The following is a 13,042-nucleotide window of genomic DNA, read 5'->3' on the forward strand; positions in this document are numbered from 1 at the left end:
GCTGCTGCTTTTGAGATTTTGCCCATTGGACCTAAAGTTAATTACATTTTATTGATTTGAGAGAGAGAGAGGAAGCAAGAAAGGAGACTGATTTATTGTTCCATTCATTTTTACATTAATTGGTTGATTCTTGTATGTGCCCTGACAGAGGATTCAACCTGCAACCTTGGAGTAGCGGGATGATGCTCTAACCGAGTTACCCAGCCAGCGCATAATTTAAATTTTTTGTTCAACAGGGCTTCCAGAACAGTCCTGATTACTGCAGTTATTTTTCCTCTGCTCCAAGGTCACACTTACTGATTTAATTATTTCAGTGCATCTTGGAACGTCTATCAATTTATTTTTTTAGGTGAGAGGAGGGCGAGTGAGGCAGACTCCTACATGAGCCCCGACTAGGATCCAACCGGCAACCCCATCTGGGGACAATGCTCAAGTACCATGCTATTTTTAGTGTATAAGGCTGATGAGCTCTGACAGAGCTAGCCTCAGTGCCTGGGGCCACACTTGAACCAATCACGCCATTGGCTACAGGAGGAGAAGAGGGAGATGTGTGGGGAGAAGCAGATGGTCGCTACTCTTGTGTGCCCTGACTGGGAACCCAGCCCAAGACATCCATACACCAGGCTGACACTCTATCCACTGAGCCACCAGCCAGGGCCCGAATTTTTTCAATTAAAGTTTATCGTACCATTATCAGTCAGACACATTGGGCTACACTTCCCTACTCCACAAAGCATCACAAGTTGCATTTTATTTATTTTTGAGAGGGAGGGACAGAAAGGAAGACAGAGAGAGAAGCAGCAATCTGTTTCACTTAGGTGTGCAAGATTCCCTGAACAGGTGACCTCAGAGGTCAAGACAGCATCCTCAGGATAGAGCTGGTGACCCCAGGATCAGCAATTGAGCTAGTGACCCCAGGCTTGCCGGTGCTTTGGGATGACACTCTAGCCACTGTCACCGGCTAGGGCACAAATTACATTTAAAATCAAGTATTTGTGTGAAGCACAGTATCTGATTACTTATGGTAGTTTTTCTTTCTTTTTAAAAAATCTTTCCATGATTTGAGAGAGAAGCATCAACTTGCCGTCTTAGCTAGCTGTTCCCCTTTGTTGTATACTCATTGATTGCTTCCCATACATGTCGACGGGGGTCAAACCCACTGACTTTGGCGCTCCAGGTCAATGCTTTATTCACTGAGCCACCCAGCCAGAACTGTAGTTTTTCAAATACACTTTGGATCATCCTACAAGTCATTTAGGGGATTTTTCAGGACTACAATTCTTGTGCATTCCCACCCAAAACCCAGGACAGTGAGAGTTTCGAAAAATTCTCAACCATTCAGGGACTGAGCAGGGTACCAGCCTAACACTGCCTTGCTAAGTGAAGAAAACAAAAATTGCAACCATTTATTGAGTATGAATTATGTACCAGGCATCAGAAAAATGCTTCATCTTCAGTGTTATTTAATCCTTACAACAAATGGCATTGTTTTTGCAGAGATTATCCCCATTATATGAGGAAACTGAAATTAAGTCAGGTGTCTTACTTAAGTTTATAAAGCTAATAGGTGGTACAATCGGAGAGGTCAAACCTGGCTAAGATGACTCCACAGCCCATATCTTTCCCATACTGTAATACTTCCCAAAGGGCAGAGATTATCTATTGGCCCCTGCTTGGTCCCAGGTGGAAGCTCAGGTTGTTTCCCTGAAGAGCATCCAGAAATATTTGAAAGATAAATTAAGTCAAACAGGTAGTGAATCTAGAAGAAAGCAAAAAGTCAAGTAGTGGGAGCTCATCATTCACCTGGCAATCTATCTTCAGGGAAGTATTCTTCTCTCCTACTCCCATCTTTGAAAAATCCCCAAAGAACAACATCCTTTCCATTGTATCAGCTTTTGGGCACACACTTTATTGCACTTTTTTATATATATCCACTTCCCAAACTAGACATGTTTATTCATCTTTTTAATCCTCATAATCATAAAGGCCTACCACATAGTAGCCTCTGACAACTATATGATCTTCAAAGCCTGGCCATTCATGAATCCATAATCCATTTTACAGTACGAAGACCGATGCTACTCAGGCACCACATGGATATTTTAAGGAATATAATTCCCAGTAAGCTCTTTTTTAAGGGTGAGAAACAGCTCATGTTCATTTTCAAAATCAAGATGACATTTAGGTGAGTGTCAGGTGGGTCATTCATAACTGCTTTGCTTTTGTTTTCATTTTTAATGAGTATGAAATAACCTTTAAAAGACAAATAGCAAACCGTATTTGCCTGCACACCACTCACTGCTTTTCCCCTTCATTTTCTCTGTCTTTATGCAAGCAAAGGATTTATTCTAGTTTTTACCATCAGTAAGAGCCCTGGTCCACTGAACAATTTTTGATTCTCTAATTTTTGATCCTTCAGTTTTTGTCTTGTATAAAGGCTGTGTGTCGAGACCGAAGATCTTCCACTATCTTCTCTTCTATCTCCATGCCTTTTTCTATTTCTTCCTCTGATAGCAATAACTTAGTTTCTGAGTCTTTGGTTACAATAACCACAAAGGACCTGCGTGACTCAAGGATATTAGCCACCACCACTTGATGTTGATAAATTTCCAAAGCATTTCGTGCACGATCAATTACAATGGAGGGGTTAGTCTCCAATTTAAAGGAAATTATAAATGCTTTGGGAGCCCAATCTTTAACCAAAGGAGAAAGCATTTTTGGCACCATCTTCATTGTTATCTGTATCAAAAAAAGAAAAGCTTAATAAGCAAACAAAGGTCACTACCTACCAGGTCAATGAAACTAAGAAAGCAGAGGCTCAGATTTTCGGGTACGTCAATCTAGGTGGGATTTCTCATTGTCAAACTTTTCAAAGCATATGAAATGCTTATCTTAAAAGCCGTGGCTCTGCAGGGTTTGTAAAGATGCCTGATTTCAAGGCATCATACATATTCTTGGACAAACCATGTCTTATGAATCAGTCCTGCTCTGCCGCCCTCATCACCATTAATAGCACACTAAAGAACAGCACTACACTTTCTCAAACATTCCCGTTTTAAGCCACAACCTCAAATAAAAAGATGCAAATAATCTACTCATGCCAAAGTTATTTTGATAGAAGCACAAGTAAATTTGGGTTTCTAAGTCTCTCAGCCTAAAATATTTCTTGCAGTGGTAGAGTGGCTATTCAAGTCCATTTAAAAATGGTCACTTTTAACACATCTTAGCACTTAGATCTGATTTTCATTTGATTAACTGCTATTATACCATTCTCAATCCCTTCTAAAGGAAATGTTGAGTTGTTCTGTGTACTTCTAAGATAGAACTAAAAAAAAAAAAAAATCAAGGTAAACTAGCTTCCCAAATTTAAATAGTGTGAAATCACTAATCAGCTTATCATCAGGTTTTCCCCTCAAAAAATTACAAGGTATGATAGGAATCATTACCCATTCTCCACTTTATTTTTCATTTAGCATTTATCACTACTTAACATACAGTAGTATGCATCTGACTTATTGTCTCTTCTCCAGAGTATAAGCAACATAAAGGCACAGTAGTTTCTTTTCTCTGCTTTACCTCCAGGTTCTACAATAGTGCCTGGCATATATTAGGTACTCAATAAACATCTGTTGAAGAAACAAATGAACTACCTACAAAGTCAGTAAGTGCCCCACAGGTAGAGTTTCCCCAATTTAAATTCTATTTGTATTATCCAATAAATGACTAAGCATCACTATAAGAAGCCAGATCACCTCACACCTCAATTGCACTACTATACTCCCCCATACCTCTTCCTTAAATTACAGCAATAACCCCTATCCAATCAACTCATGTCTCTCTCTGTCTCTGTCTAATTCACCTTCCATACTGATGCCAAAATGTTCTCAGAGAAACTTTATCTCATTCTCCTACGTATGTTTCCCTTGGCTCCATAGGATAAAAAGTCTAAGCTCCTTAAGGAATAAAAGTCTATGAAGTAAGCTGTCTCTTCTGTCCTCCATCCCACCACTCTCCCTGTTCTCCAGCCCTTATTAAAGAACTTCAGTTCATAGTTGCCCATTTCCAAACTCCAACTGGGTACTCGGTCTGGAATGACCTCCCCTGCTTTGTCTACTGTACCCTCTGTTTATCTTTTAAAATTCCATTCAAATCATCCCCAGAAAGCCTTCCTTGACTTCCCCAAGATTCACTCACCCCATGCTCTGACTTCACTTTGTACCTGCCTGTACTAGAACATTTCTCACTCTGTATTGAAACTGTGTCCAGTTCCCTCACTAGATTATGAGGTCCCTGAGGGAGGGCGGTGTCTTACTTACTCTGTATCACTAGTGCCTAGCTTATCTCATAGGAAATGCCATTTCCTGATCAAGAGGGAATTAACCCAAGATTGATTACAAGGGATCAGATTTCTGGAAGACAAGAGCCCATCACCTGCAGTGGGCCCCCAGATGACTGGATCTTGTGTTCAGGCATTTCAGAGACAGGAACATAGAAATCTGACACGGCCGCAGCCAGGTAAAACATCGCAGAAGGGCCTGCAAAAAGAAGCACAGGGTGTAATAAATCGGAGAAGTGTTTGGGATCAGCTCCTTTTCAACTCAGGTTCCCCTAACGTGAAACCCCTGGGTAATAAGGGTGTAAAGAGGTAAGTGTCTGGGGAGAAATGCGCTGCCTCTCGGCAGCCGACGGACTCCTAAAGCACGCACCTAGCGGGTTGAGCGCCTGGGCCGCAGCCTGCAGCAAATGCAAATAATCCGCCAAAGTGGTGAACTCGACCGCCAGGAAGGTGCCGGCAGCCGCAGCCTCCTGGTAGCTCCGCAGAGCCGCAGCGAAGCCCGGCAGTGCGTTCTCCTCGACCTCTAGGCTCAGTAAACCCGAAGGGGCTGGGCTGCAGGGCCGCAGAGCCGACAACCAGGTCTGGGGAGGGAAGCGGTGGGCAAAGGGGAAGGCAGAGCGAGCCCGGTACAGGAACAGGACCCCGTAGCCCGCAGCCAGGAAGGCCTCGGCCGAGGTTGCACCGCGCCGCCCGCTACTGAAGTTGTCCAGGAAGCGCACTGGCCGAGCTTCCAGCGGGACCTTGGTGCCGCCTGACGTCACTAAGACCACCCGTCTTCCCTGCGCGCCCAAGCCGGCGGCGAACCGAGCCATAACCTCTGCCCAGCGGGCAGCACCGGAGGGCTGAGGGAACTCAGCGACCAGCTCCACTTCCGCCATGAGTCCCGAGGCTCCCCCGCGCCTGCGCAAGCTCCAGGACCGCCTGCGCCATGCCCCCTACCCTACCTGGCCTACGCGCCGCGCCGCCGCAATATGAGGGGTTGGGTCGCTACCCTACACTGGTTGCCAGCCCCAGATTTCTCCGCGTCTGGAAATGCATGCTGGTTTTGTCCCAGAGGCTGGCGAAATTGACACTGAGCAGAAAGAAAGGAGTCAGCTGGGCAGGAATCTGGAGGGGTCACGTTCCCGGTTTCTTAGTCTGGGTAAAAACTAGGTATGTTTGACCCTTACTGGCCACCGTACAGTCCTTTCTGTACTTGCTCTAACTTAAAGTTAGATTGCTCGGCCATTTAACCTTCGGATTGGGACTCGTGTGTGATTGGTGTGGAGGAGAGGTCTTTTACTTTTTGGCTTTTTTAATAACACACACACACACTCACTCACTCACTCACTCCAGGTATTAGTCAAGCCACGCCTTTCCCCTGGTCTTCGAATGGCTGGGAACGAGGTTGCCCCGTGATGATCACGTGACAACAGCGTCCAGTGTAGCGTCGCTGGGCAACCGTGCTACAGACCGACTGAGACAGAGACGGACACCTCTGGCTGCAGCATGAGTGTGATCTATCCGCTGGCGGTGCCCAAGGGGCGCCGGCTACTCTGTGAGGTGTGCGAAGCTCCAGCCGAGCGGGTGTGCACGGCCTGCACTGTCACTTATTACTGGTAGGCTCTGAAATGTGGCCTCTAGGCGCCCCAACTCCCTCTGTCCCAATCACCGGTCTGGGCCTGGGTGCCCGTAAGGCGGCTTAAAGATAAGTTCCTAAGTCTTGTGTGCCTCCGCGGCGTCCTCTTCTACTCAGTCTACTTATCAGGAAATGTTTTGTTGAGCATCTACGATGCCCTGTATGTTGTTCTAGGTGCTGAAGTCACTGAAGGAACTTGGCAGACCATGTCCCTTAAAAAGCTAACATACTCGAATGCGACAGACAGAAAAGTAAACAGAAAATAAGACAGTTTGAGAGCGTGATAGATGTCTCAAAGGCAGAGGAAATGCTATGGGCGATTGGGCAAACTGCCTCCTTGAGGGTAGATTATTGATCTGAAAATAAAGTAGGAGCAGCCCGCCATGGAAATGTCTGGGGGAAGGGTGGCAAAGTAGGCTCCGAGGGAGGAAAGGCATGGATGTGTTTGAGGAATAGAAGGCTAGTTTGCTGCATAGCCAAGAAGGTGAGGGTGTGAGGAGGGCAGTACTGGACGAGATCAGTTCTCATTTATTCAGTGTGGTATCTCTTAACCGTTGCTTTGGGTTCTATTTGGGACCTGAGCTAAAAACGGAGATTGCTAACTTCAGGAAACCTAGGTCAGGTCTGACCAGGTGGTGGCGCAGTGGATAGAGCGTAGGACAGGGATGCGGAGGACCAGGTTCAGGACCCCGAGGTCGCCAGCTTGAGCGCGGGCTCATCTGGTTTGAGCAAAGTTCACCAGCTTGGACCCAAGGTTGCTGGCTCGAGTAAGGGGTTCCTCGGTCTGCTGAAGGCCCGCGGTCAAAGCACATATGAGAAAGCAATCAGTGAACAACTAAGGTGTCGCAACAAAAAACTGATAATTGATGCTTCTCATCTCTCCATTCCTGTCTGTCCCTGTCTATCCCTCTCTCTGACTCTCTCTCTGTCTCTGTAAAAAAAGAAGAAGAAGAAGAAGAAGAAGAAGAAGAAGAAGAAGAAGAAGAAAAGAAGGAAGAAGAAGAAGAAGAAGAAGAAGAAGAAGAAGAAGAAGAAGAAGAAGAAGAAGAAGAAGAAAGAAGAAGAAGGAAGAAGAAGAAGGAAGAAGAAGAAGGAAGAAGAAGAAGGAAGAAGAAAGAAGAAGAAGAAGAAGAAACAACCTAGGTCAGAACAGAGGAATTTCTTTAAAAAAGAAAGTCATTATAATAAACCCCACATGACAAGTGCTGTCACTCAAGATGTGCTGTTTCTTGGGACTCCTAAGGATGGTCATTAAGGTGATTGCAGGAGTATGAGGAAATGTTCTGAAGAAGTAACATTTGAGCTGAGTTTTGAAAGGTTTGTTGGAAATCACTAAGTGAATGAACAATGAAGAAGGAAGGGTCAGGTACTTCTGACATCCAAGACTGCCTGGGTGAAGAGTGCAAACACAGAGTTTATTGAGAGCTGAGCAAAGAAGGTAGTAGTGGAGAGAGTAGTCACTTTTTTTTTCTTTTTTTTACAGAGACAGAGAGAGAGTCAAAGAGAGGGATAGATAGGGACAGATAGACAGGAACGGAGAGAGATGAGAAGCATCAATCATCAGTTTTTCGTTGCGACACTTTAGTTGTTCATTGATTGCTTTCTTATATGTGCCTTGATCGTGGGCCTTCAGCAGACCAAGTGACCCCTTGCTTGAGAAAGCGACCTTGGGTCCAAGCTGGTGAGCTTTGCTCAAACCAGAAGAGCCCACACTCAAGCTGGCGACCTCGGGGTCCTGAACCTGGTCCTCTGCATCTCAGTCTGATGCTCTATCCATTGTGCCACTGCCTGGTCAGGCAGCAATCACTGATTCTTAAATTGTAGCCCACACCCTTTAGGAGATCATGAATAAGTGACAACCAGCATTTTAAGAATATAATAGAATAAAAATTATCAAGGCCCTCGCTGGTTGGCTCAGCGGTAGAGGGTCAGCCTGACGTGTGGAAGTCCAGGGTTTGATTCCCAGCCAGGGCACAAAGGAGAAGCGCCCATCTGCTTCTCCACCCCTCCCCCTCTCCTTCCTCTCTGTCTCTTCCACTCTCGCAGCCAAGGCTCCTTTGGAGCAAAGTTGGCCCAGGCGCTGAGGACTGCAACATGGCCTCTGCTTCAGGCGCTAAAATGTCTCAGGCGGAAACACAGCAACACCAGGGATGAGCAGAGCATTGCCCCCTGGTGGGCTTGCCCTGTGGATCCCGGAGGGGTGCACTCCCTTCTTCTAACGTCAGAAAAATACACACACACACACACACACACACACACAAAATATCAGAGTAATCCCACTTGAATGGTCTCCTGAAACTTGTAATGTTTTTATGTGGATATTGATGGATCAGCTGCCATGCCCGGGGCAGTGCAAATCCGTGGGAGGAGGGGGAACTGGCTTGCTTGAAGCCCCCCCACCACCACCACCTTTGAACCAGCCCAGACCTTCTTTTTACAAGTGATGCTGATAATAGGCAGTTGAGCTGGGATGTAAACAATTTGGAGGAGTTGTGGCGCCACTCCAATCCACATACAAAGAAATATTACCTTGTACCTATAGAGGCAATGACTTCAGCCACTTTTTTCAAGACCCCTGACTAACTTACATAAACCCTGCTCTATCCCTCCTTTCAGGCTGACACAGCTTAGTCTGTCTTGGCCAGTCTGCACCCAAGTGTTTTAAATATATTTTCCTTTTGGAATACAGCAGCCTTGTATTTTGGTTCATCTCTCCCCAGTGCCCACCCATAGACCCAGGAAGGGGTTTAGCCTGTCAGCTATCTCATGGGAGAAGGCAGTCCACCTGGAGTTCTCTGCAGGTCTGACCTAATTGGGGGTTTATACTGACCTGCCAGTGGACTGAATCCCCAGCTTCAACCTTTCAGATATGTGTGTTTATACTGATAAAATATTTCAGCCTTGGCCGGTTGGCTCAGTGGTAGAGCGTTGGCCTGGCGTGTGGGAGTCCTGGGTTTGATTCCCGGCCAGGGCACACAGGAGAAGCGCCCATCTGCTTCTCCACCCCTCCCCCTCTCCTTCCTCTCTGTTTCTCTCTTCCCCTCCCACAGCCAAGGCTCCATTGGAGCAAAGTTGGCCCAGGCGCTGAGGATGGCTCTATGGCCTCTGCCTCAGGCGCTAGAGTGGCTCTGATTGTGGCAGAGCGACGCCCCAAGATGGGCAGAGCATCGCCCCCTGGTGGGCATGCTGGGTGGATTCTGGTCGGGTGCATGCGGGAGTCTGTCTGACTGTCTTCCTGTTTCCAGCTTCAGAAAAAAAAAAAAAAAAATTCATACTGTGAATTTAGACCAAAAAAAAAAAAAAAAAATCTTTGAAAATCATTGTGTTAAGAAGTAGTAGAAGTTTAAATTGAGATCAAGGTTAGGACCAAACAGTGACATGAACTCCAAGAGTTTGGAATTTACTCTCGAAAAGGCCATGGATGATCTCGGCATGCTCTCTCATGTGTTAAGGTAACAGGTAGCAATGTGGAGAATAGACTAGAAGGTAGACACTGGAGGCTGCATAACTGATGCAGAGGTTGTTGCCCTGGTCCCAGTGGAGAGAAAACATACCTCTCTCAGACTGGATTAGGTGTCTATCCTCCATGCTCTCACAGCATTCTATATGTCCCCTAGCCTAACATTTATGGCATGGTTTGAAATAAGCTGTTCAGTTGTTTGTATTCCTCACTAGGCTGTGTGTGCCATGAGGGCAAGGATGGCATTTCTGTTCTCATTCTGCTACTTTGTTGCATTTAGAATACAGTTCAGAATTTGTGACAAAAACTACAAAGTCCTGGTTACCTCTCTACCTTCATTTCCACCACACTCACTCCCCCATTATTTTTTCTTTTTTGCCAAGAGAGACAGAGAGGGACAGAGACAGGAAGGAAGAGAGATGAGAAGCATCAATACTTCGTTGTGGCACCTTAGTTGTTCATTGATTGCTTTCTAATATGTGCCTTGACCGGGGGTTGGGAGGGGGCTACAGCAAAACGAGTGACCCCTTGCTCAAGCCAGTGACCTTGGGCTAAAGCCAGTGACTATGGTGTCATGTCTATGGTACCATGCTCAAGCCAGTGACCCTGCGCTCAAGCTGGTGAGCCTGTGCTTAAGCTGACAACTTCAGATTTAAAACCTGGGTCCTCTGTGTCCCAGGCTGATGCTCTATCTACTGTGCCACCGCCTGGTCATGCTGTTTTCTTTTTTTAAATGTACTTATTGATTTTAGAGAGAGAGGAAGGGAGAGAGAGGGAGACAGAGACAGAAACATCGTTCTGCTCCTGTAGGTGCCCTGACCAGGGATCAAACCAGCAAACTCTGCCTGTTGGGACGATGCTCTAGCCAACTGAGCTATCTGGCCACAACATGTACTCCCTCTCTTCCTTGATGTAGTTAGAGACTTTCAGTTCTAACTTGCCACATCCTTTCCTATCTCAGTTTCTTTGCCCTCTGCTGGGAACCTTCCCTTCATCCATGAATCTTCCCAGTTCCCTGTTATCTTTTGGTTCTCAGAAATGTTATTTCTTCAAGGAGGTTTTCTAGAAAACCCAATCTAAATATTCTCTCATTTTTCTCTCTCACATTTTTCTTTATTTTATCTGTACTTTAATATTTTTTTGTTTACTTGTTTAATATTGGTGTCTTTTACTAGACCTAGTACCTGCACATGCTGGGCACTCGATCATTTGTTGAATAAATGAACTTCTGAATGGATAATAAACCTATTACCTGGGGCAAGGAACACAGAGGAGGTCGTAGGTGACAGATTGGATTCAGGACACAGTTTGAGAGGCCTTCAGGCCACTTGGGAGGGATGGATGGCTAAGAAAAAACTAGTATGTGCTTCCACCTCAACCCCTTCCCCTTGGTCTGTCCACCTCCTCCCCGGTCACCCCTCCATCCCTCTGGCCAGAAGCAATTACTTCTTCCTCTCAACTCATTTTGAAATTACTCTATACCTCACAGACAGCTTTCATTTTCCTTCTTCATTTTATTTGTTGACAAGCATATTATTTCCATTTTATCATGCTTCATTGATACAGGATATTATGTAGACTATGTGTAGAGAGACTGTCATATTTATGTTATCTTTTGTTCTGTTTCAAGCCCATCTGTGTATGCCCCACAATCTTCAGCAAAGTGTCTTGAAATAGTTGAAACTAAATATTTGATGAATGCATGAATGAATAAATGATCATTTTCTATGCACTTATCTTCCCTTATTTTCTGGGTTTTTTCCACTGCTTTTAATTTCCCCTAAAGCCTTTTATCCCCCTTACCCCCTGTTTTCTCCAGATTTCTATATGATTGTATCCTAGAGATTTCAAGATTTTTCTATACAATAAAGCTGAGGGCCTGACCAGGCAGTGGCACAGTGGATAGAGTGTTGGACTGGGATGTGGAGGACCCAGGTTCGAGACCCCAAGGTCGCCAGCTTGAGCATGGGCTGATCTGGTTTGAGCAAGGCTCACCAGCTTGAGCCCAAGGTCGCTGGCTGGAGCAAGGGGTCACTCGGTCTGCTGTAGCCCCCTGATCAAGGCACATATGAGAAATCAATCAATGAACAATTAAGGAGCCACAGCGAAGAATTGATGTTTCTCATCTCTCTCCCTTCCTGTCTGTCTGTCCCTCTCTCTGATTCTCTCTGTCTCTGCCACAACCCCCCCAAAAAAACTGAAGTAATTGTTCTAGAGCTCAAAACTGGGGTTTCCCACCCCTTTCTCACAGGGTTTTTATAAAATGTAAAGCACCCATCACTATACCTGAGACCACAATGACACTTAACAGTTTCTTTTTTTTCCTCATCCCAAATATAAAGAGCAAGAACAATCAATTTGTGAAAGCTTTTTGAATTTTTTCCTGAGTATAAATATATTTCATGATCACTAAAGAAAACTTGAAAATACAAAAACTAAAGAAGAAAAATAAATCTATAATCCCACAACCTGGAAATTGATAACTTGATATTTTGGTGAATTTTATTATATTCTTTTCTTATCAATCCATTTATTTTATATACTATGTAAAATCTTGTGCATGTCTTTCTATATTGTCTCCAAGGAATAGAATGCTTTTTTTAAAAGGCAATTTTATTAAAGTACACATTGAAACATGGCAGACAAGTAAAAGAGGCTCAGTATATAGGCTAGCAAATCCTAGCATAGGATGAGTAATTTGCAACAGTTTTTCCTTTTATTTAGCATACTGCACACCAATTAAAACACCTTCACTGGCCAGAAGAGAAAACAAACAGCGAGGTGATATTCAGTTATTAGAAGCAGTAGCTTCTGTGGTGAACTGGAGAATGAATGCCCTGCCTAAAGACATTCAAATTCAGTTTAAAAACATGATAATGGCCAAACAAAACATGCCTGGGTTACCAGTTCCTTGACTGTAAGCCATGATTGAAAATGTATTTTTCAACTCAGTTTTTTTTTTTTTTTTTTGTATTTTTCTGAAGTTGGAAAACGGGGAGGCAGTCAGACAGACTCCCGCATGCGCCCAACTGGGATCCACCCAGCATGCCCACCAGGGGGCGATGCTCTGCCCATCTGGGGCATTGCTCTGTTGCAACCAGAGCCATTCTAGCACCTGAGGCAAAGGCCATGGAGCCATTTTTAGTGCCCGGGCCAACTTTGCCCCAGTGGAGCCTCAGCTGCAGGAGGGGAAGACAAAGAGAGGAAGGAGAGGGGGAGGGGTGGAGAAGCAGATGGGTGCTTCTCCTGTGTGCCCTGGCCAGGAATCAAACCTGGGACTCCTGCACACCAGCATGACACTCTACCACTGCGCCAACTGGCCAGGGCCTCAACTCAGTTTTTCTTTTTTCTTTTTTTAAGCTGGAAATGGGGAGAGACAGTCAAACAGACTCCCGCATGCGCCCGACCGGGATCCATCTGGCACGCCCACCAGGGGCTACGCTCTGCCCCTCCGGGGCGTCGCTCCGCCATGACCAGAGCCACTCTAGCACCTGGGGCAGAGGCCAAGGAGCCATCCCCAGCACCCGGGCCATCTCTGCTCCAATGGAGCCTTGGCTACGGGAGGGGAAGAGAGAGACAGAGAGGAAGGAGGGGGTGGGGGTGGAGAAGCAGATGGGCGCTTCTCCTA

The 13,042-nt window shown here is 45.6% G+C and overlaps 2 protein-coding genes across 5 annotated transcripts in view; one reads left to right on the forward strand and one right to left on the reverse strand.

Annotated features, from left to right (window-relative positions):
• Positions 1–1,893: 1,893 nt before the first annotated feature.
• PPCS (phosphopantothenoylcysteine synthetase) lies at positions 1,894–5,414 on the reverse strand. 3 transcript variants are annotated; one of them, XM_066269475.1, is made up of 4 exons: positions 5,281–5,407; positions 4,707–4,917; positions 4,432–4,535; positions 1,894–2,739 (listed from the first exon to the last, which is right to left on the reverse strand). In XM_066269475.1, the coding sequence occupies exons 3-4, from the start codon at positions 4,522–4,524 to the stop codon at positions 2,416–2,418; spliced, it is 417 nt and encodes a 138-aa protein (XP_066125572.1). In that variant the 5' UTR covers positions 4,525–4,535; positions 4,707–4,917; positions 5,281–5,407; the 3' UTR covers positions 1,894–2,415. The 3 variants fall into 3 exon arrangements, with proteins under 3 accessions (XP_066125572.1, XP_066125573.1, XP_066125571.1); XM_066269476.1 differs by lacking the exon at positions 4,707–4,917 and having other exon boundaries at positions 5,281–5,414; XM_066269474.1 differs by lacking the exon at positions 5,281–5,407 and having other exon boundaries at positions 4,707–5,273.
• Positions 5,415–5,767: 353 nt separating this feature from the next.
• The window catches only part of ZMYND12 (zinc finger MYND-type containing 12), a 34,870-nt gene continuing 27,595 nt past the window's right edge, over positions 5,768–13,042 (forward strand). Inside the window, exons 1-2 of one of the 2 annotated variants that reach the window (XM_066269472.1) lie at positions 5,863–5,934; positions 6,961–7,097. Coding sequence is in view for 1 of the 2 variants with exons in the window: in XM_066269471.1 (XP_066125568.1) it covers positions 5,825–5,934 (110 nt within the window). In the remaining variant the exon portion in view is untranslated. Of the gene's footprint in view, positions 5,935–6,960; positions 7,098–13,042 lie in introns of both variants that reach the window. The other variant, XM_066269471.1, reaches the window with a different exon arrangement.

The sequence above is a fragment of the Saccopteryx bilineata genome, chromosome 3 (assembly GCF_036850765.1).
Source record: "Saccopteryx bilineata isolate mSacBil1 chromosome 3, mSacBil1_pri_phased_curated, whole genome shotgun sequence".
Classification (NCBI taxonomy): domain Eukaryota; kingdom Metazoa; phylum Chordata; class Mammalia; order Chiroptera; family Emballonuridae; genus Saccopteryx; species Saccopteryx bilineata.

Bases quoted from the DNA above. Each gene is read 5' to 3' on its own strand.
- PPCS (XM_066269474.1), bottom strand. From the start codon at position 5,214: ATGGCGGAAGTGGAGCTGGTCGCTGAGTTCCCTCAGCCCTCCGGTGCT. The intron at 4,536-4,706 runs GTGCGTGCTTTA...TTCTTTTTGCAG, and splicing joins CCAGGCGCTCAACCCGCTAG to GCCCTTCTGCGATGTTTTAC. The intron at 2,740-4,431 runs GTGATGGGCTCT...TTTTTGATACAG, and splicing joins CATCTGGGGGCCCACTGCAG to ATAACAATGAAGATGGTGCC.